General features: G+C 36.9%; 2 protein-coding genes across 4 annotated transcripts in view; one reads left to right on the top strand and one right to left on the bottom strand.

Annotated features, from left to right (window-relative positions):
• Positions 1 to 23,574, bottom strand: part of DBT (dihydrolipoamide branched chain transacylase E2) — a 53,126-nt gene that overhangs the window by 14,451 nt on the left and 15,101 nt on the right. Inside the window, exons 4-5 of one of the 3 annotated variants that reach the window (XM_049616730.1) lie at positions 12,755 to 12,936; positions 3,358 to 3,479 (exon numbers count right to left, since the gene is read on the bottom strand). In XM_049616730.1, coding sequence (XP_049472687.1) covers positions 3,358 to 3,479; positions 12,755 to 12,936 — 304 coding nt within the window. Of the gene's footprint in view, positions 1 to 3,357; positions 3,480 to 5,127; positions 12,937 to 23,574 lie in introns of those variants that run through there. The other 2 variants (XM_049616729.1, XM_049616731.1) reach the window with 2 other exon arrangements.
• LOC125912350 (39S ribosomal protein L35, mitochondrial-like) lies at positions 15,447 to 16,335 on the top strand. Its single transcript, XM_049616732.1, has one exon. The coding sequence runs from the start codon at positions 15,582 to 15,584 to the stop codon at positions 16,146 to 16,148; it is 567 nt and encodes a 188-aa protein (XP_049472689.1). The 5' UTR covers positions 15,447 to 15,581; the 3' UTR covers positions 16,149 to 16,335.

The following is a 23,574-nucleotide window of genomic DNA, read 5'->3' as shown; positions in this document are numbered from 1 at the left end:
TTTTATTATTGCTTCCTACAGAATAGTAAATGACATAATTCCACTTTCCACTAGACACTCATTGTGAGATGGTGATTTATGACAAGTATATTTTTGGTCTTCCTCCCCAGATCTGGCACCGAGCTCCTAAAATCCTTGAAATGACCAGTGATAAAAAAGTGTCTTTTATTATGTTAATGAACCTTTGTAAAGCCCTTAGGGAACCTAAGATGGAGGCTGGTTGCCAGGGGAACCAACTGTGTGATTAGATGTAACTTTCAGTACCCCTACCCCAGGGCAGGAGGTTGAATCAGTTGCTAACAGGCAATGATTTAATCAGTAGGGGTTATGTAATGAAGATTCTAAAACACCCCAAAATGCTTGGAGGCATTTAGAGAGCCTCCAAGTTGAACACTGGAGATTTGGGAAGATGGGCACACCTGGAGAGGGCATGGAACCTGTCCACCTCTTTCCACATATACCTCTGTGTCCCTCCATCTGGCTGTTCCTGAGTTGTATTCTTTTATAATAAATCAGTAATCTGGTGAGTAAATGAGTTTCCTACGTTGTATGAGCTGCTCTAGGAAATTAATCAAACCCAAAGAGGGGATTGTGTGGACCTCTCATCTGTAGCCAGTAGGCCAAAAGTATAGCCAATAACCTGGGCTTGCGATTGGCATGCTAAATTGGAGGGTAGGTCAATGGAACCTTGTCTCTGTAGGTAGTGGGTCAGAAGCATTGGTGATAACCTGGCTAGAGAGCATAGGAAGTATTGTGGGGGAAGGGTGGGCAGTCTTGTAGGATGGAATCATTAATCTGTCAATTCTGGCACTGTCTGTGGGCAGACAGTGTCAGAACTGAGCTGAACTGTAGGATACCCAGTTTTGTCCAGAGAATTGCTTGTTGTTGTTGTGGGGACAACGCCCACTCCCGATATACACATTGGAACTGGATCCAGGAACCAAAAAGGTTCATGATTTTTTTTTATTAAAAAAAATTTTTTTAATGTTTTTATTTATTATTATTATTATTTTTTTAAACATGTATTTATTTTTGGGACAGAGAGAGACAGAGCATGAACGGGGGAGGGTCAGAGAGAGAGGGAGACACAGAATCCGAAGCAGGCTCCAGGCTCCAAGCTGTCAGCACAGAGCCTGACGCGGGGCTCGAATTCACAGACCGCGAGATCATGACCTGAACCGAAGTCGGCCGCTTAACCGACTGAGCCACCCAGGCGCCCCTTTTATTTATTATTTTTGAGACAGAGAGAGACACAGCATGAGCAGGGGAGGGGCAGAGAGAGAGAGGGACACTAAATCCAAAGCAGGCTCCAGGCTCTGAGCTGTCAGCACAGAGCCCAATGCGGGGCTCAAACTCATGGAGTGTGAGATCATGAACTGAGCCGACGTCAGACGCTTAACCGACTGAGCCACCCAGGCGCCCCCATGATTCTTTCTGAAAACACTGTGATCTGGCTTTATTTAATCCCCTTTGTGTTTGGTTACAGAGATAAAATATTCTTGTTAAATTTAATTCTATTTAAATAGACACATAAGCTTAGATGATGGCCTCATACTTAGTGTGTATTAATTAATTTCTCAGGGTTAAGTCCTGCTTCATTTGTATTAGTGCTTCTCTAAGGATGACTTCAGAAGAATAAGACTTTATAGTGTCAAACATTTAGTTTATAACAAAGAATTTTGAGAATTTAAGCAAATAATTTTAGGTAATTTCAAACAACTGTAAATGCCATTGGTTTTTAATTTGATTCACAATTTATAATTTAATAATTTAAATTATAATTCATAATTTAAATTCAATTAATAAATACATAAACTGTGAAAAAAGAAAAGGTGATTTATAACAAAATCCAGTGATTTCCAGTAATTATACAAATCTCTAGTTATTATATACATCTTTAAGAAATGGCATAGGAAAACAAAATCATGCATTGTTATAGGCAGTTTTTCTATATAATTAAGAAAAAACATTAGTAAAAGAGTTTATAACTTTCAAAGCAATACACAAGATTATTTCACCTGATGCCCATAACAATGTAGTGTTTCATACTATTATTTCTATTTTCTATTATGCTAAATAGTCTTCATATTTGAACACATTGAATCACTGCATAAATTTTCATTAAGTGTTTATAACATAATTTACCCAAGCATATTCCTCATTTTGAACCATATGTGCCTTCTCACTTTGGGCTATATAAAACACTTGGAAGAATATATCCTAGATTGTTTCCTTGGGACAGTTTCCCAATGTTAGGATAATTGTCTAAAGGGATATGAACATTTTAATGACTCATTACATATTTCTAAAATGTAAGCTTCTTTTTTTTTCCCACTGTGACTTAACTACTTCTCTCAAAAACAGACAAAAATCCTGCATTGTGGGGTACAGTGGAAAGAACCCAAGTTTGAAAAAAGACAAATTCCCAGTTCAGCTACTTACTTGATTTTAGGCAGTTTAATCAACTTCTCTGCCTTCTGTCATCTGCAAAATGGGGATAATCCAAACCACCCTGCAGGATGGCTGTGAGGATTACAGAGAACATGTACATGGTGTCTGACTCATAAACGCTCAAATAACAAAGGCAATAATTGTTGAGGCAGTATGTAATGATCAAGGGCACTGGTTCTGCAGTCACAGAATCTCACTTCAGGATCCTGGCCCCACCACAGTGTTAGTTGTGTGATCTTGGACCTGTTACTTGACTCTCTCCAAGTCTCTAAATAGCCCCCATAATTTACAGCATTGTTGTAAAGATCAATGAGATAACACGTACACACTTATTGCAGTACCTGGGGGCCACCTAGCCCTAAAGGGAAAGCACCAATGACTGGATGATAAGAAGGAATACAAAAGGCTGGTCTGCTAGCCTCAACTCAGTACAATTCTTTGGTGTTCTCCAACTCCTTTAAATCAGATCCTTGAGACCACATCGTTGCCTGGCCCGTTTCCCTTTTCTTCCCTTCTCTATCTTGCTTCCCTCATTCCCAGAAAAGGTATTCTCTCCCTCAGTCACTCCATTACATGCACCCAAACCCCTGTCTCAAGCTGGCTTCTAGGGTGCCTGATCTAAAACGCTAGTATTTATAAGTGTTCAAAAAATGGTAGCCCTGACTATTAGGCTCTAAGGAAGAATAATAAAATCCCATTGCCCAATTAATATAAGTAAGAAGTTTGCAATTTCTTCTCATTTCTTATTGGTGCTTTTATGCAACAATCACTTCTCAGTAACACACATTTTCATTTTCCTTTAATCTCAACTTGAGTCATCTCCTCATGGGAGAGCTGGCTACTTTTTCATAGACACAAATGTGTATTTTCTGTGTAATCTCGCACTTAAATACGAAGGACACTTACATTGTTTTCCATTGCTAGGCGGCGAACTGCAGGGGTGGCCAGTGTTTTCTGGCCCTTTATCTCTTGGTGTGTGTGTTCATCATGGGACACAGCAGGAGTTTCAACAACATCTTCTTCTGAATCTGGTAACGAGGTAAAATGGTACTCTTTAGTTGAAAATGTTAAAAAAATAAAAATAAGCTTAGTGGCTTATAATACACAAATAAATTCAACTTAAAATTTATAGTCAGAAGCATACTAGTCAGGCTACTTCAAAATGGGAAAACACAACTACATATTGGGAAACAATTGGGGGAGAGCAGAGGGGCATACTGGCACCTGGTAGTTTAATGATTATTACCTGGTGTTTACTTCATTTCTGTAAAAATCATGCAGCAGCTACAAGTTAAAAAATGAAAGCTTCTTCAATAAGTTTTAAACATTTTGTATTTTAAACACTTTTCTAATAAATTTCTCATATTTACAAATAGCATAAAATAAGAGTCAAATGTAAGACAAATTACATGAAAGAATCATGTAAAATCTGTGACAATCTTAAAATGCTTTCCCCAAATAATAAAGTATTTATAATTTTTCTCTGCTTTGAATACAGCTTAAGGAATGCTGTGGAAGATTTTATTTTCATGGCTAATGCTAATTTGGTTGGACCATTCTCTAAATCTAGAATATCTACAGAAGAAAAAGTACCCCAGACTATTAGCATGTATTTTCCAGGCTATTAGCATGTATTTTTGCAACCCAAAATAAAAAAGTGTTTGAGAGCATTTCATTGTCAGAGTCTGATGCTTGGAAATCAATGCTGCATAGCAGAAGTCTCTGTGGGAAGGAGTGCATTAGAGACTAAGCCTCTGAAAGCAGGCAACTGAATTTGCTTTGACATTCGATTCAAAGCCAGTAACAATTCTCCACTGCTCCACCTATGGAAACAGTCTCTCCATTCTTCCTCACTGGTCTATGAATTGGCCCAGTGGAGCTCTCACATTTCCCCAGAAGGAGACAAAGGGAAAACAAAACAAAACAACTTGTGTTGCGCATGAAGGGTAGCAGAATATGCCATCCCAAATATGCCACTTTGGTATAGTGATTATTTTGAGCTGCAAGCACTTGAAAAACAGGAAATGCAGGCAGAGACATTCTCTGAACTCTCATACACCTAAAGATGGATCTTCCAGAAGCAACTCCACTGTCATAAATCCCCTCCCTAGGAGTTTCATCCACCAGGAAAGATTGATTCTTATAAAAGAGGAGAGTAGAAGTCAGCAAACTTTGTCCCAAACTGTCATACCTCCCATGTATTCTCTAAGGACCCATTCAACTTCCATGAAAACTACTTACTCTCCCCTAAGAGGACTTTTCCCATTTCCCCTTTCCCTATAGAAATGCTATTTAAGCCTGAACTCTAAAGCTACCTCTTTGAGTTACTCACTTTTCCCTGGGTGTCTCCCATGAATAGATGAGTATGTACACATGTTAATAAACTTCTCTTTCTCTCTTGTTAATCTGTCTTTCATTACAAGAGTCTCAGCTAAGAACTCAGAAGGTTAGTGGGTGAATTATTTTTCCTCTCCCACAAGCACCTATTATAGGTAAAATACTGCACTACATATACAATATCATAACTTAATCTTTACTCCAACTGTATAAGATAGGTGTTAGTATCCCATTTTATAGATTTTAAAAAGTTGATACTTCAAAGATGAAGGATTGGCCCAAGTTCACACAGCTAATAAAACTGTGAAGAGCTGGGATTCATTCCTAGGGTTGACTCACCCTGTGCTGTTTCCATTAGTTCATGGCACTAGTGAATTTTCTTTGTAGTCAAAGAAGCTAGAATACAACTCCTATTGTTCAAGGCATAATTTTGTTGTAATTTGAGAAACCTGTAGTATTGTCCACATCTGTTAAAGTTACTGGAGAAACTAGTAAGAAAGAAGGAGCATTAGGAACTAAGGTGCAAAGGGAAACCAAGGGAATTCAAATGTAGGAATTCCAAATCTAACCTGATTTAATGTGTATTTTTGCTGAAAATATGAGAAATATATAAAAGCCCAAATATATACAAAAGTTACAGGTTTCCAAAAGATCACTGAATTTATTGCCACTCACCTTTCTGGAAAACATTCTGATATATGACAAAGTAGGACTGCCTTTTAGAATAATTTGAGTACAAATATGAGTAATAAAACATTGGTGAGAAGTCATTCATATTATATATTATTTGAAGCAGTCATATAATTGTTGGAAGAAAGCTCTCTTCAGCACTAAATTACCACCTATGTAGTACTTTAGATCATTTTCTAAGTGTGTATACAAACATTTTCTCCTGTGATGATCACAACACTGTTACAGGAATGCAGGGCAGATTTCTTACTTTTATCAATGTACAAACAGATTCTAAGGAGGATGGAGTTAAGGCTAATCTAAAATGTCATAACTCTCCTCAAGGGATGTGATTTTCATGGTTCTAACACTATACTCTGATATGTGGGATTTTATTCTTTTAGTAGTGGATTTAGGAATACAGAGTTTTAAAAGACTTCATTAAATTTTTTAAAGAGCAACAAAAGAACTCTGGTAAATAAGCACTTTTTGTCATGAAAACTGTCAATTTAGTGTTGCTGATATTCCTCATGTGAAGCAAATTTATAATAGAACTATTATTTCAGATTAACTAAATAAAACATTTGAATTAGTAAAAATATTAAAACTGAAGGGTGCCTGGGTGGCTCAGTTGGTTAAGTGTCTAACTTTGGCTCAAGTCATGATCTCACGATTGTGAGTTCGAGCCCCGCATCAGGTTCTGTGCTGACAGCTCAGAGCCTGGAGCCTGCTTCGGATTCTGTGTCTCCCTCTCTCTCTGCCCGTCTCCCACTCATGCTCTCGCTCTCAAAAATAAATAAACATTTTTTTTAATTTAAGAAAATATTAAAACTGAAATTGCCACATTCTTAGGTATTTTAAGAAATATTTCTAAAAATGACAGTAAGGAGTCAATTAATTCACATAATTGGGGAAATTTTTCTGGAGAAAACGTTTTGAAGCACTTGGGCACTCAGGGTGTTTGAAACAATGTGTTTTCGTAAAATGTTTTAAGCTTTGGTCTCTGCAAAACTGCTTAGGAAGACCTTTTTTTGTAGAACAACTGTCAACTTTAGTTTAGTTCCTATATAAATCATCATGAATTGAGAATTGATGACACTCCAATCAATGAGATCTCACTGCATTTTCTTTCTCACTTCAAATTACTGAAATAGCTAATACAATCAACTCCGTCTATAACTGGCTGAATAAAACTAAGTCCTACCTACCATTCGTTGTGCACTTACTATGCTCGGGCATTATACCATGCAACTTATGCCACTGGGTGTAATTTAATTAAATGACATGTAATTTAATTAAATGACATCTTTAACTGAGAACATTGTATTAATCCTGGCAAACATTTTAATATTATAAACTCTGTGGGACACCTTAACTGATATTGTTATAGCAGAACTTCACAAACATGAGTATCAACAGTGTTAGGAATTCATTCCCAATGTTCGAGATGCAGAATGGAGCTGATACCCAGAGGCTCTGAATAGAATTTTCAGTGGAACAAAGTGGTTAGCAACATGGGCTTTAGAATTAAACAAAGCTGGGGTCAAATTGTAGTTCTATCAGTTACTGGCTATGTCACCAGAGGCAAGATATTAAATCTCTGTGGGTCTCAGTGTTGCACATGTCAAATGCAGATAAAAATCTACATAATTAATCTATATGATTATATGAAATAATGTGTATATAGCATTAGCAAAGAGAAAGCATTCAATCAATGATAGGTGGTGATGTTAAAGGATAAATGCAATATAATCAAGAATAATATTAGTTTTATAAAGAATTCTGCTACAGTTTATGTTCCTTCCTCTCTTTCCTTAATATTTCCCCATGGTGGCAAGACTCCACAATTAGGATTACTTAGGTATAGTGACCTCTCAGTTATCTGGTGGTCAAACATTCTGGCAATTTAATCCTACACATAGCTTCAGGATCAGAATACCTAAAACAGCTGCCATGTGGCCTCAGCATTAAAACCATGCCCTTGCCCCAGAAAATAGGAATTTAGACTCTCAACCAGATCCTACTTTCTCTTCGTAGTAAACACTTCTTAACAAACTTAGTTATCCTTGTTCCTGGAAATTTAGGAAGGAGAGTGTTGGCCTGGCACAATGATAATGCTAAGAAGTAGGTTGAAAAATAAAAAACCAGAAGCAGAATTATGTTGTTTCCAGAATAATAAATGTTCATTAACATGTTTTTGCATAATGAAAAAAGATTTTAGGCTATACTCAATACCCTCACTTTAAGAAGGAGTCAAATATATAAAGTTTAAAAGAAAATCAGAGTGCCTGGGTAGCTCAGTCAGTTAAGCACCTCTTTTTAAAATTGTTTTTTAATGTTTATTTATTTTTGAGATAGAGAGAGAGAGAGACAGAGCATGAATAGGAGAGGAGCAGAGAGACAGGGAGACAGAATCAGAAGCAGGCTCCAAGCTGTCAGCACAGAGTCTGACGCAGGGCTCGAACTCACAAGCTGCGAGATCATGACCTGAGCCAAAGTCGGATGCTTAACCCACTGAGCCACCCATGTGCCCCACCACCTGACTCTTGATTTCAGCTCAGGGTCATGATCTCACGGTTTGTGAGACTGAGCCACGTGGTGGGCTCCATGCTGACAGCAGACAGCCCAACGCATAGCTTGAACCCACGAACTGCGAGATCATGACCTCAGCTGAAGTGGGATGCTTAAAGGACTGAGACACCCAGGCGCCCCCAGTAAGCTCTTTTCAAGTAGAGGTCTGTCTACGGTCAAAGCACTCATAGATGGGACTTGGACATCACAAGTAGAGTTTCCCTCATCAAAATTACCTTGATGCTCCAGCCTTGGAAAGGAGACAACACCACCATGTTACAAAAGGTGGTGCCAGAGAATATTATTTAAACAAGCATTAGAAGACAGGATTAATCTCCAATACTACTATTAAGATGTCTAGTTTTGGGGCGCCTGGGTGGCTCAGTTGGTTAAACGTTGACTTCGGTCTAGGTCATGATCTCGCCATTCCTGAGTTCGAGCCCCGCATTGGGCTCTGTGCTGACAGCTCAGAGCCTGGAGCCTGCTTCGGATTCTGTGTCTCCCTCTCTCTCTGCCCCTCCCCTGATCATGCTCTGTCTCTTTCTCTCAAAAATAAACATTAAAAAAAATTTTAAAAAAAGATGTCTAGTTTTGATCATATACTCTTAATGGTTCTATGCTATAATTATTTTCCACCTGTAAAATGGAAATAATACATTTTATACTTCTAAAAGACTTTTTGTTTGATAATTTTCTATTTATAGTATAATTGGTTTTACTAGCACTAAAACAAAAAAACAATATAAATTCAATATTATTACAAATTCTTAAGAAAATGTTCACAGAATATTTAGAAACTGTCCCATTTCTAAAATTAAAGAGAGGGATATATAAATGTTTCATAAATTGAATCTACTGTTCCATAGGTTTGCTTATATATAGGTTATGCTTTACAGTTTCTTATAGTAAAAAAATTCAATAAAACATAAATGTAAAAGCAAAATGAAACTACAGTGCGAGATAACTGTTCAGAATACACTCTGGCAAACAAAACAGAATAGCTAGCAAATGATCAGTTCTCTATGAGAAATACTATCAGACACTTTTCACTCTGAACATAACCAACACAGTCTCATTTTTTTACAGACATACAATAAACTGCACAAACATAAAATATAAAATTTGATAAACTGTGAAGCATGTATATACACATAAGCCATCACCACAATCAAGATAAGGAACATGTCCACCAGCTCCAAAAGATTCCTTATACCAAGGAAAACACTAATCAGTTTTCTGTCATTGTAGATTAGTTTGCATTTTCTAAAATTTTACGCACATAGATCATACAGCATGTTTTCTTTTTGGTTTGGCTTCTTTTGCTCAGCATAATTTCTTTGAGAATCATTCATGCTGTACAGATTAATTTTTGTGAAACAATTCTCTAGAAAAAAATACCCGTATTCTGAAAAAGTTCTATAATTTTGTAATTTGCTATATATCAAGATTTATTAAGTTGAATGTCATTTGAAACGCCAAAATAAACTCTAAAAATAAAACCGAACAATAAAAAAACCCATAAATCTCAGGGTGCTGACATGGTTCAGTCAGTTGAGTGTGTGACTCTTGATTTCGGCTCAGGTCGTGCTCGTGGGATTGAGCCTCGTGTCAGGCTCTGTGCTCAGTGTGGATCCTGCTTAAGATTCTCTCTCTCTTTCCCTCTGCCCCTCTCCCCAGCTCATGTGTGCACTCACTCTAAAAATTAAAAAAAAAATTTTTTTTTAATTTAAAAAATCCACAAATCTCAATTGTTTACTTGTTCATATAAATAATTCTTTTTTTTTTTGGATGGTCTAGATTGGTGTCTAAATCTGGTTTAAAGCGCCTGTCAGGGTGTTCTAATTTAATGACATCCATAATAGTGTTGAGCATTTTGCTTGCCTCAGTTTGTGCCAAGACTGCTGCTCCCTAGTGGTCTAGTGGTTAGGATTCAGTGCTCTCAGTTTGTGCCTCTTTCCTTTCTAGGTCCTAACTAAATTAAAAAAAAAAAAAAAAAAAAAAAAAGTCATTGATCCACCATAATAATTTTGTGTTTCAGGTAATTTTAAAAGGTGAATTCTTTTTTGGTTTTAATATTCTTAAATCATGCCTTTCAATAGAAGTTTAGCAATCAAGATAAAAGGAAACACCCCTACTACCTACTTTATGGTCTCTTGTCCATGCCACATTAAAAGGAACAAGAGCCCCGAAGAAATAGATTAATTCCAGATCTGGGGCAGGGAATGTACAAAGTGACTTTCAGATCATCTTTCTGTGTCAAAAACAAGGAAGCTTTTGAAAATTAATGGGGTCATGTTAAAAGAACACCCAGGAGCGACCTTGCAAGGGTCACTCCTACTAACAACTTGAGCATTAAAAAGAATGATTATAATAGATTAAACACAGCAAATCAACTGAATAGACACAAAGAGAAAGTTGGAAATTTAATATCACTATTTGAAGGGGCTATCAAAGCAACTCCTTGGCAAGGGAAAAGGATGAACCATTTATTCTGTTTTTCCAGCAGGAACTGTATTTCAGGGTAACTAATAGGCCCAGCTGATGAGGGTGAAGTGCCTCTTTACAGAATAATGCCAGCTAATAATGTAAAGATACTGACAGAATAAAAAAAAAATCATCATTCCACAACCACTAAAGCAGTTGTTGATTTAGGCCAGGATTCTCAAATGATGATAGTGCCAAAGTGACACCACCTGGGTAACTTTCAGGCTGCAAAGGATAAAACGTAACTGTACAATGATGGGGCAAGGGACTCATTATCCCAATTCACTGTTTACACTGAGCGCCACTACGGCAGGTCATCTAGATGTTATGGTGCCCTGATGTGAAGCAATGTGAAGTACACAATATCACCCATGATATATTCTAGCCAAATATTTAACTTGAACCTAGCCTTTGAAACTTGCTTTCAGTTTACAGGAACTTACCATGGTAAGAACAAGTCAAACACCATCATGGAAAAGCAACAAGACACAAAGTGTGACATTCTGCAAAACAAATGGCACAGTCCCTTCCACGAGTCAGTGTCGTGAAGCAAAATGTGGGACAGTGTAAGTCATGTGAAGAGAGACCGTGGGCAATGTAGAGTCCCATATTGGACCCTACTTTGAACAAACCAACTGAAATTTCCAGGACATTCTGGGGCGACTGGGGAGATTTAAATACAGTCTGATCATCAGATAAAATGAAATCATTGTCATGAAAACACATACGTAATTAAGCAAACAGATTCAAATACAGCAACACAACATATTACTCTGGTAAAAAATGACTTCAGTGCGTATGTGTGAGCTTAGAAAAATGTCTGGAGTGATATACATTCATGTGTTAAGGGTGATGATTTCTGAGTAGCAGGAATATGTTTTTATTTTCTTATTTTCGATTTTCTGCACTTTATAGCTTGCTACATGCACATATATCCTTTTATAGTAGAAATTAAATAAATAATAGGAAGACTTCAATAAGTCATCTTCCACCTTCTGGAGGCAACATGTCATAGTGGAAAATAATCTGGACAAAGACAGGTCATGGAGTTCAAAATTTGGCTCAGTCACTGGCCATTGGGCAAATTGCCGAACCTCTACAGGTTGTGTTTAGTTTCTTCACCCATTAAACTGGAATACTTCACAAGTAAGGATAAATAAAATAACAGGGAAACTTTTCATAAACTGTCAAGTATGACTGTGGAATTAGTGATTGTTGTTACTGTTAGTATTAACTATATAGTCTGCAGAACTACAAGTCAACCAGCCACTGTAATTCAGAATTCTTCTGGGCTTTCGAATGATACTACTAAAATTCTATTAGTATTCTATTCTATTTCAGCACTTCTCAGACAGATTGCTGGCTTAGGACTACATCACAAAACTTAAGCCACCTCCAGCCCCATCCCCGCATCCCCCATAGCAGAGCTGTTTCCTAGATGACATAACTTTAACGTATCACAACAATGCCATAAGGAACTTCCGAGGTAGACAGCCATCTAGCTGTCTGCCAATACCAGGAGAACCCACTGTTTTAGCTTTCCTCTGCAATATTTTCACAAGGAGTTCGCTTTTGTCAGGACATCTACTGCTTGTAAGTTCCATGGTTGTTGCTTCTTCTAAATGCTAGTTTCTTCACTTTTCATTATGATTTTCCTTCCTTTCTCTTCCACTTCCCTTCCAGAAGTTTGGCCTTCATAACCATTACTAATGAAAGTATTTTTTTTTAATATTTCTTTTTTGTTTTGTTTTGTTTTGAGTAATCTCTATCCCCAAAGAGGGGCTCGAACTCACAACCCCAAGATCAAGAGTTGCATGCTCCATTGACAGAGCCAGCCAGGTGCCCCAAGAAAGTGTTTTTGTTTTTGAATCAGTGGAAAATACAACAATCCTATTGTGTTAGATTTAATCTTTTGCATACTCCAGTTTTTGTTATTAGTGACTAGTGTTCAGGGCCTGAATCTTTAATTCCTGAGAAAGCCCATCAGTTCTTTGAATACTAAGGTTTCCAGAAGGCAGGCCCCCAGATAAATTCAGTGTTAATGTGTACATTTCTAACATGGTAACTTGTCAAAAGATAATCATTCATCACAGAAGATCTTTTCTATCTTCCTGATTACAGCTTCAAACCACCAAATTAAACCCTGTAAGTTATTAAAAGTAAACATCTCTTTTAATTGGTACCAATGACAAAAGGACAACAGTAATCAATTTGGCAAAACAGATGAACACATTTACAATACCTTTTAAAGCTTCCGTTTCTATGTCTACTAATGGCTTTCCCACATAGGCAATATCGTCTAGATTATAATACAGTTTTTTAATGACTCCATCATAACGACTAGTGATAGTAACAGAAGCTTTATCACTTTGAACTTCACAGATGCTATCAAACTGAGACACTGTATCTCCTTCTTTTACATACCTAAAAGAAAAAGACACAAAACACTTTTACATGACCAATTGTAAGTATATAATACTAATCATCCTAACAATGTTACATGCTACACTGAATTAGATTGGTATCCATCTAGCACAGCAATTAGTCCCAGATGTGCACCAAAGAATGTTTCAGAAAAGACTATAAAGGCTTCCAGAGTCTCTTTAATGTATCCTCAAGAAATACTAAAACTTTAAAAACCGTCTATAGATCTACAATCCAAAAATTTAATTACTTTTCAGGGGTTATGCCTCACCCAATTCTTGGAAGCAGTTCTAAAAATGTTTTAAAAATGTTATTTCCTTTCATTATTTTATATTAGCCTTTACCAAACTTTAAGAGGTGCCTATTATTTCTATAATTAAGTCCAAAAATTGATATCCCTAATGCATATTCTTTGTAATTTCATGAATTTTGGATTGAGTTCTCTCAATCTTTGTTTCTACAATTATTTTAATATGTCCTTGTATATGAGTCTCTTCCTCCTCAATCATCTTAGGTATGCTTTATAAGGCTCTTCTAGATATTCTTATTCAGCAAACAGAATAGGAGGAATGGCACCAAATCTGAAATTCAACATATAACTTTGATTCTAATACCATTCTTGATGTGTCTAGCACATTTCTGACTCAGTACCATCAATTCTTCATTAAGATAATTGCTCAGTCATTCTAATTCCTTGTCTTCCTGTCTTAACCAGTTCTTAGTCCATAATAAAACATCACCCTTGACATAGAAACTAGGTTTAAAAGCACATATAGAAAACTTACACTTCTAGAATGGTGGGCTAAGGACCTCCAGGATTCTGCCATTCTATAAATGCAACAAGTATACTTGGAGAAGTTGTTAAAAATTGACTTTTTCAGAATTCTAGAAATTACAATAAGGCCTGTGACAACCAAGAAAGACTTATTCAGGAAAACTGGCTGAACCTCATTAAAAACAACTAGTTTTATTATTTTAACTTGTTCTATTCTCATTCTCCTTTCCCCAGCTCAGCATTAGTTGTGAAAATCAACAGCCTTACAGCCAGGGATGCCTGGGTGGCTCAGTTGGTTGAGCATCTGACTTCGGCTTAGGTCATGATCTCGCGGTTTGTGAGTTTGAGCCCCACGACAGGATCTGTGCTGACAGCTCAGAGCCTGGAGCTGCCTCAGATTCTGTGTCTCCCTCTCTCTCTGCCCCTTGCCTTCTCATGCTCTCTCTAAAAAATAAATAAACATTAAAAAAAAGAAAAAAAAATCAGCAGTCTTACAGCCATAGCAAGGGCAGACCCAAGTCTGGAGTTCCACAAAAAGCGATACTCCCAGAGAACACTTACTATTTGACTCATTGGGCAGCTTTCTGAAAAAATGCCACTCACAGAGCTTGTTCTTGTTTGATCTGACTCAGCTTTCTCAGGGTGTTTGCTGAGAAACGGTCCACAGCAATTGTTTAAAATCTTGACTGGCTGAGGCAGTGAAAAAGTTGAGGCAAACAAGAGGTTCTAAAAGGAAGATCTGGGTAATGAGATGTCCATACATCTTACCACAGATTTGCCACATTATTTTATGTAAAATATCCAGTTTTCAACATAAAATTACAAGACATGTAAAGGAATGGAAAAGTATGGCACGTGCACAGGAGGGAAAAAGTGGTCAACAGAAACCATCCCTGAAGATGCCAAGATGTTAATTAACGATAATTAATATTATGGGGCACCTGGGTGGTTCAATCAGTTAACTGTCCAACTCTTGATTTTGGCTCAGGTCATGATCTCACAGTTTGTAGGATCAAGCCCCGCACAGGGCTGTGCACTGACAGCATGGAGCCTCCCCCATTCATGCACATTCTCTCCCTCCCCCTCTCTCTCAAAATAGATAAACTTTAAAAAATAATAACAATGTTACTAATTAACTTTAATAAAAGTTAAATTAAATCGACAATTAAATATTCAAAGAACTAAAGGAAACCATATCTAAACAATTAGAAGGACACAGGAGAAAATGGTGTCTCTCACCAAATAAAGAATATCAATAAAGAGATAGAATCTTTGAAGATATAATGACTAAAAACTTCCTAAACTTGATGAAAACACTAACGTACACATGCAAGAATCTCAACAAACTCCAAACAGGACAAATTTAAAAGAGCCACACCTAGACACATCATAATCAAACTGCTGAAAGACAAAGAGAGAATCTTAAAATCAGCAAGAGAAAACCACATTCATCAAGTACAGGAACCCTTATAAGATTAACAGATGGCTTCTAGTCAGAACCATGGAGACCAAAAGGTAGTTGAATGATACATTCAATGTGCTAAAAGAAAAAAAAGACAGTCAAGCATCTTATATCTACGAAACTATCTTTCAAAAATGAAGGAGAAATGAATACACTCCCAAATAAATGAAAACAAAATTTGTTCCTAGTACACTTGCCCTACAAGAAATGCTAAAAGCAGTCCTTCAGGCTGAAATAAAAGGACAATAGCAACTCAAATTCACATAAAGAAATAAAGAATATAAACAAAGGTAATTACATAGGTAAATATGCAAGCTGTGATATTTTGTTTGTGCCCCGTTTTTATTCTATCTGATTTACAAGACAAGTGCATAAAGCAATACTTTAAAGGTGTCCGGGGATGGCAAGATGGCGGCCTCTGCCTTTGCCCGTGCCCTCAGAGCTGCAGCAGGAGTCTTACGGCCCCTGAATATTTTGGTGTCTTCAGCCTGTCAAAACGGTGTCAAGAATGCCTGTCTTAGTTCTGCACTGTCCACCCGGCATTTTAGTTCTCTGCAGGCACCAGTTGTTTCCTCTGCTCCCAGACTTGCCACGTCTGTCAGAAACCTGACATGTGGACATACTGCAGCAATCCTCAATAGAGCGGCCCCCTTGCTTCCAAATGTCCTGAAGCTACCAGTCAGAACCGTAACATACTTCAGTTCACGGAAAGGGAAGAGAAAGACTGTGAAAGCTGTCATCTACAGGTTTCTTCGACTTCATTCTGGCCTGTGGCTAAGGAGGAAGGCTGGTTATAAGAAAAAATTATGGAAAAAGACAACTGCAAGAAAAAGGTGCTTGAGGGAATTCGTGTTCTGCAATAAAACCCAGAGTAAGCTCTTAGATAAAATGACAACATCTTTTTGGAAGAGGCGAAACTGGTATGCTGACGATCCTTATCAGAAGTATCATGATCGGACAAACCTGAAAGTCTAGATTAGAAGTTTTATGACTTCCCAGTTACTGAATATGTATCTTTGTGTATATGATGTCTTTGCAAAAATGAATAAGTGTAAATGAATAAGTACAAAAATGAATGAATGAATTTGATGTAAATTGTGCCAATTGGTATGGAAACATACAGTTCCAACATTAAACTTATTAAAGTTTTAAAACTTAAAAAAAAAAAAAAAAACCCACAAACTATTGGTGTTCTATGTAGAAAACCCCAAAGAGTCAATCAAAAAAATTGCTAGAACTAATACATGAATTCAGCAAAGTTGCAGGATATAAAATCAATGTGTAGAAATCTGTTGCATTTCTATACACCAATAATAAAGCAACAGGAAAAGAAATCAAGGAATCAATCCCATTTATAATTGCGTCAAAAATATTAAGATACCTAGAAATAAACCTAACTAAAGAGGTAAAAGATCTATACTCTGAAAACTATATAAGATTTATAAAAGATACTGAAGAGGACACAAAGAAATGGAAAAGCATTCCACGCTCATGGATTGGAAGAACACTGTTAACATGTCTATACTACCCAAAGCAATCTACACATTTAATTCTTATCAAAATACCACCATACTCTTTGCAGAGCTAGATCAAACAATCCTAAAATGTGTAGAGAACCACAAAAGATCCCAGATAGCCAAAGCAACCCTGAAAAAGAAAAACAAAACTTGGAGGCATCACGATTCCAGATTTCAAGCTATATTACAAAGCTGTAGTCATTAAGACAGAATGGTACTGGCACAAAAAACAGACACATAGATCAATGGAACAGAACAGAAAACCCAAAAATGGACCTACAACTATATGGTCAACTCATCTTCGACAAAGCAGGAAAGAATATCCAATGGAAAAGAGACAATCTCTTCAACAAATGGTATTGGGAAAACTGGACAGCAACATGCAGAAGAATGAAACTGGACCACTTTCTTACACCATACATAAAAATAAATTCAAAATGGATGAAAGACCTAAATATGAAACAAAAAACCATCAAACTCCTAGAGGAGAACACAGATAGCAACCTCTTTGAGCTCGGCTGTTCCATGTTCTTACTAGACATGTCACCAAAGGCCAGAGAAACAAAAGCAAACGTGAACTACTGGGACTTCATCAAGATAAAAAGTTGCACAGTGAAAGAAACAAACAACAAAACTAAAAGGCAGCCTACACAATGGGGAAGATATTGGAAATGACATATTTGATAAAGGGTTAGTAACTAAAATCTATAAAGGATTTATCAAACTCAACACGCAAAAAACAAACAAACCAGTTAAGAAACCAGCAGAATACATGAATAGACACTTTTCCAAAGAAGACATCCAGAGGGCTAACAGACACATGAAAAGATTTTCAACATCACTCATCATTAGGGAAATAGAAATCAAAACCACGATAAGATACCACCTCACATCTGTCAGATGGCTAAAATTAACAATACAAGATACAACAGGTGTTGAAGATGCAGAGAAAGGGGAAGCCTCTTGCACTGTTAGTGGGAATGCAAACTGGTGCCGCCACTCTGGAGAACACTATGGATATTCCTCAAGAAACTAAAAATAGACCTATCCTATGATCCAGCAATTGCACTATTAGGTATTTACCCAAAGGATACAAAGATACAGATTTGAAGGGGTACATGCACCCTAATATTTATAGTAGCATTATCAGCAATAGCCAAACTATGGAGAGAGCCCAAATATATACAACTGATTAGTCATCAAAAAAGTGAAATCTTGCCATTTGCAATGTCATGGATGGAGCTAGAATGTATTATGCTAAGAGAAATAAGTCAATCAGAGAAAGACAAATATCCTATGATTTCACTCATACTTGTAATTTAAGAAACAGAACAGAAGAACATTTGGGAAGGCAGGGGGTGGAGGGAGAAAAGAAAGGGAGACTCTTACTGATAGAGAACAAACTAAGGGTTGATGGAGGGAGGTGGGTGGGAGATGTGCTAGATGGGTGATGTGTACCAAGAAGGGCACTTGTAATGAGCACTGGGTGTTGTATATAAGTGATGAATCACTGAATTCTACTCCTGAAATCAATATTGCACTGTATGTTAACTAAAATATAAATTAAAAAAATTATTGATGGGCTTATAATGTTTAAATACATAATACATATGACAATAATAGCAAAAGGGAGGGGAGAAGGAAAAATCTATATTGGAGCAATGTTTTTAATGCACTATTTAAACTAAGTTGGTATTAACCCAAATTACATTGTTTAAAAATTTTTTTTAATGTTTATTCAATTTTGAGAGACAGAGACAGAAGAGGAGCAGAGAGAGAGGAAGACACAGAATCTGAAGCAGGCTCCAGGCTCTGAGCTGTCAGCACAGAGCCCGACACGGGACTCGAACCCATAAATGGTAAGATCATGACCTGAGCCGAAGTCAGACACTTAACCAACTGCACCACCCAGGCACCCCTACATTGTTTTTTATTAAGCCACAGGGCAACCACTAGGAAAGTAACTAAAAATTATATATAGTAAAAGAAACAAGGAAATTAAAATGGTACAGTAGAAATATCGATTTATCACAAATGAAGGCAGTAATGGAGAAATACATAAAGAAAAAGCACATAAAACATATAGAAAGCAAACAGCAAATGGCAGATGTGAATCTTACCTTATCCATAATTACATTATGTGTAAGTGGCTTAAACATGCCAATAAAAGGCATAAATTGGAAAAATGGATTTCAAAAGATGATTTCACCATGTGCCATCTACAAGAGACACAAATAGGTTGAAAGTAAAAGGACACACAAAAAAAATATCATGCAGGAGGGGAAGATGGTGGTGAAGCAGGAACACCCTAGGCTCACCTTGTCCCACAAATACAATTAGTTAACTATTAAATCATCCTAAATACCCCAGAAATCAATCTGAAGACTGACAGAACAAACTCCATAACTTACAGGTAGAGAAGAGGCCACATCGATGAAGGTAGGATGTGTAGAGTCATGGGTTGGGAGAGAAATAGATCAGCCATTGCAGGAAGGAGGGAGCCACAGTGGCAGAGAAGGGTGAGAGACAGATTAGCACACAGGGGAGTGCATGGATAAAACTGATTCCCACAGCAATTGGTTTGGAAAGCGAGATGGGCTGAATTTTGGTAGTTCCTGCAACCAGAGGGGCGTAAAGCCTAGAGCTTTAAAGGTCAGCAGGCTTGGCTCAGATAGAGTCTGAAGGCATTGGGGCTGCTGTTAGAGAGAAGGCAGGGCAAGCAGCCTGCAGAAATACAGCATGCAAACAGTGATCTCAAGAGCACCTGGGTCACAAGGTGGGGAGGTTATTTGGTCATCTCAGAGTATATCCCAGAGAGGCAGCATTCACATATAGAACCCTCCAGAAACAAAGGAATTGACGGTGCCATCCCCACCTCCACCCAGCAAAAGCACAAGACCACCTGCAGGAGGCAGACCAGTGCTGACACTCATAGCTTACTTACAGCAAGTCCCACATCTCCTACTCCACGCTCCAATGGAACCACCCTTCTTTGTCATGCTTGCCTCAGTCCTAGCACAGTGGGACCCATCCCCCAGAAAACTGGCCCAAACCCCTACCACCACTGTGTGTCCCAATTTGGGAGTTTTGCAAAGCCTCAGTTCCAGCAGTGGTGGCAACAGGTGTCATTTCACAAGCAGACCAGAGCACACCTAATTAAAACATACCACAGTCAGGCCAGGGACCAAAGTCTGCCCACAACAGTCAAACAGAGTCTCGGCAGACAATTAGCCTGAAGGATAAAGTGGCCAGAAAAGAACAGCAGAGAACATTCCATACACATTGAATAAACCCCAGAAGCACTAGGCCCTGTGGAATAGGGGACACTACATGGCAGGTCACTACAGGACCTCTTCTTCATAAGGCCATTACCCTCAAGAACAGGAGATGTAGCTGACTTTCCTAACACAAAGAAACAGGCACAGAGACTTAAACAACATGTGAAGACAGAGAAATCTGACCCAAAGGAAAGAGCCGGAAAAAAGCCATGGCTGGAGATCTAAGCAAAAGAGATACAAGTTAACATGCCTGATGGAGTGTTTCAAGCAATAATCATAAAAATATTCATTGGATTTGAGAAAAGAAATAAAAAGAACCAGTCAGAGATAAAGAGCAAGATTAGATATACATTTAGTGCAATGTAGAGCAGGCTGGAAGAAGCAGAAAAATGAATTAATGATCTAGAAGACACAGTAATGGAAAGTAATCAAGCTGAACAAAGAGTGAAAAAAGAATTATACAAAATGACAACAGACTTAGGGAAATCAGTGACTCCATCAAACATAATAACATTCATATTATAGGAGTGCCAGAAGAAGAGAGAAAAGGGGGCAAAAAATTTATTTGGAGAAATAATACCTGAAAAATTCTCTAATCTGGGGATGGAAACAGATATCCAGATCCAGAAGGCACAGAAAACCCCCATCAAAATAGACGAAAGCAGATCCATACCAAGACATATTGTAATCAAACTGGCAACAATATAGTGATAAAGAAAATTTAAAAGAAGCAAGACAAAAGATAGTAACATATAAGGGAAAATACATAAGGCTATTAAGGGATTTTCCAGCAGAAAGTTCCAAGCCAGAAGAGAGTGGCATGGTATATTCAAAGTACAGAATGGGAAAAATCTGCAGCCAAGAAAACTCTATCCAACAAGCCTATCATTCAGAATACAAGGAGAGATAAGGAGTTTTTCAAACAAACAAAAAACTAAACAAGTTCATGACCACTAAAGCAGCCCTGCAAGAAAAATTAAAGGTCTCTTTGAATGGAAAGGAGAGACTGAGAGTGACAGTATAAAGGCAGGAAACACAAAAGCAGTAAAAATGAATATTTCTATAAAAAAAATCAGTCAAGGAATTCACAAAATAAAAGGCTGTAAAATATGATGTCATATATTTAAAACATGCAGAGGAGAGAAGGATGTGCTCAAATGACCATTAATTTAATATAGACTGCTATACACAGAAAATGTTATATACAAATCTAACGGTAATAACAAATCAAAAACCACTAATAAATATGCAAATGATAAAGAGAAAGAAATCCAAATATATCACTAAAGAAAACCAGCAAACAATGAAAGAAAGACAAGAAAGTTTCAGGGAAAATTTTCAGAAACAACCACAAAACATAACAAAATGATGAAAAACACGTATCTATCAATAATTACTTTGAATGTTAAGTGGGCTAAATATGCTAATCAAAAGACACAGGGTGAAAGAATGGATAAAAAAACAAGACTCATCTATATCCTGCCTACAAGAGATTTATTTTAGACCTAAAGACACCTGCAGGTTGAAAGTGGGGATGGTGGAAACATCTATCATGCAAATGCATGTCAAGAGAAGGCTGGAGTAGCAATACTTATATCAGACAAAATAGACTTTAAAACAAAGGCTGTAACAAGAGACAAAGAAGGAAATCACATAATAAGAAAGGGAACAATTTAACAAGAAGATAGAACAACTGTAAATATTTATGCACCCAACATTAAAGCACCCAAATACATAAAACAGTTAATAACAAACATAAACTAATCAATAATAATAAAATAATAGTAGGGGACTTTAACATCCCGCTTATATCAATGGACAGATCATCTATACAGAAAATCAACAGGGAAACAATGGCTTTCATTGACACTTTGGACTGCTGTATTTAACAGATATATTCAGAACATTCCATCCTAAAACAGCAGAATACACATTCTTTTCAAGTGCACAGAGAACATTCTCCAGAATAGATAACATATTAGTCCACAAAACAAGCCTTGACAAATTCAAGACTGAAGTCATACCATGCATCATTTCTGATCACAATGCTATGAAACTAGAAGTCAACCACAAGAAAAAGTATGGAATGACCACAAATACATGGAGATTAAATAGCATGAATGGGTCAAACAGGAAATAAAGGAAGAAATTTACAAAGTACATGGAAATAAATGAAAAGGAAAACACAAGGTCCAAGCCTTTGGGATGCAGCAAAAGCAGTTCCAAGAGGGAAGTTTATAGCAATATAGAGCTACATCAAGAAGCAAGAAAAATCTCAAATAAATGATCTAATCTTAGACTGATAGGAGCTAGAAAAAGAACAACAAACAAAACCTAAAACCAGCAGAGGGAAGGAAATGATATATATTAGAGAAAAAAAAATGGTATAGAAACTAAAAAAAAAAAAAAAATCCACTAGAACAGATCAATGAAACCAGGACCTGATTCTTTAGAAAAACCAATAAAATTGATAAACCTCCAGTCAGACTTTTCAAGAAAAAAAAAGAGAAAGGACTCAAATAAATGAGAGAGGAGAGATAACAACCAACACCACAAAAATACAAACAATTATAAGAGAACATTATAAAAAAAACATCTGCCAACAAATTGAGGCAACCTGGAAGAAATGGATAAATTCCTAGAAACATATAAACTACCAAAACTGAAATAGGAAGAAATAGAAAACTTGGACAACCAGCAAAGAAATTGGATCAGTAGTGAAAAAACAAAAGTCCAGGACCACATGGCTTCACAGGCAAATTCTGCCAAACACTTAAAGAAGAGTCAATACCTATTCTTCTCAAACTATTCCAAAAAATAGAAAAGGAAGGAAAACTTCTAAACTCCTTCTATGAGGCCAGCATTACCCTGATACCAAAACCAGATAAAGACTCCACTAAAAAAGAGAAGTACAGGCCAATATCCCAGATGAACATATATGCAAAAATGCTCAACAAAATACTAGCAAACCAAATCTAACAATACTTTTTTTAAAAAATCACTCACACAATCAAGAGGGATTTATTCTTGGGTTGCCAGCGTGGTTCAATATTTACAAATCAATCAACATGATACATCACATCAATAAGAGAAAAGATAAGAACCATATGATCATCTCAATAGACATAGAAAAAGCATCTGACAAAGTACAATATCCATTCATGATAAAAATCCTCAACAAAGCAGATCTAGAGGGAACATACCTCAATATAATAAAAGCCATATATGGAAAAACCCACAGCTAACATAATCCTTAATGAGGAAACACTGAGAGCTTTTCCCTAAGGACAGGAATAAGATAAGGATGTTCACTCTCACCACTTTTATTTAACATAGTACTGGAAGTCCTAGCCAGAGCAATCAGACAAAAAAAAAAAAAAAAAGAGAGAGAGAGAGAGAGAAATAAAGGGTCTCCCAGTTGGTAAGGAAGAAGTAAACCTTACACTATTTGCAGATGACATGATAGTATATATAGAAAATCCAAGACTCTACCAAAAAACTGCCAGAATTAAAGAATGAATTAAGTAAAGTTACAGGATACAGAATCAATGTACAGAAATCTGTTCCATTGCTATACATCACTAATGAAGCAGCAAAAAGAGAAAT

This window comes from Panthera uncia (assembly GCF_023721935.1).
Source record: "Panthera uncia isolate 11264 chromosome C1 unlocalized genomic scaffold, Puncia_PCG_1.0 HiC_scaffold_4, whole genome shotgun sequence".
NCBI classification, from domain to species: Eukaryota; Metazoa; Chordata; class Mammalia; order Carnivora; family Felidae; genus Panthera; species Panthera uncia.
The sequence above is the reverse complement of the archived record's forward strand: the minus strand, read 5'-3'. Positions and strand labels throughout refer to the sequence as shown.

What these genes read in the sequence shown, in the direction of transcription:
- LOC125912350 (XM_049616732.1), top strand. Translation starts at nt 15,582, where the DNA reads ATGGCGGCCTCTGCCTTTGCCCGTGCCCTCAGAGCTGCAGCAGGAGTC.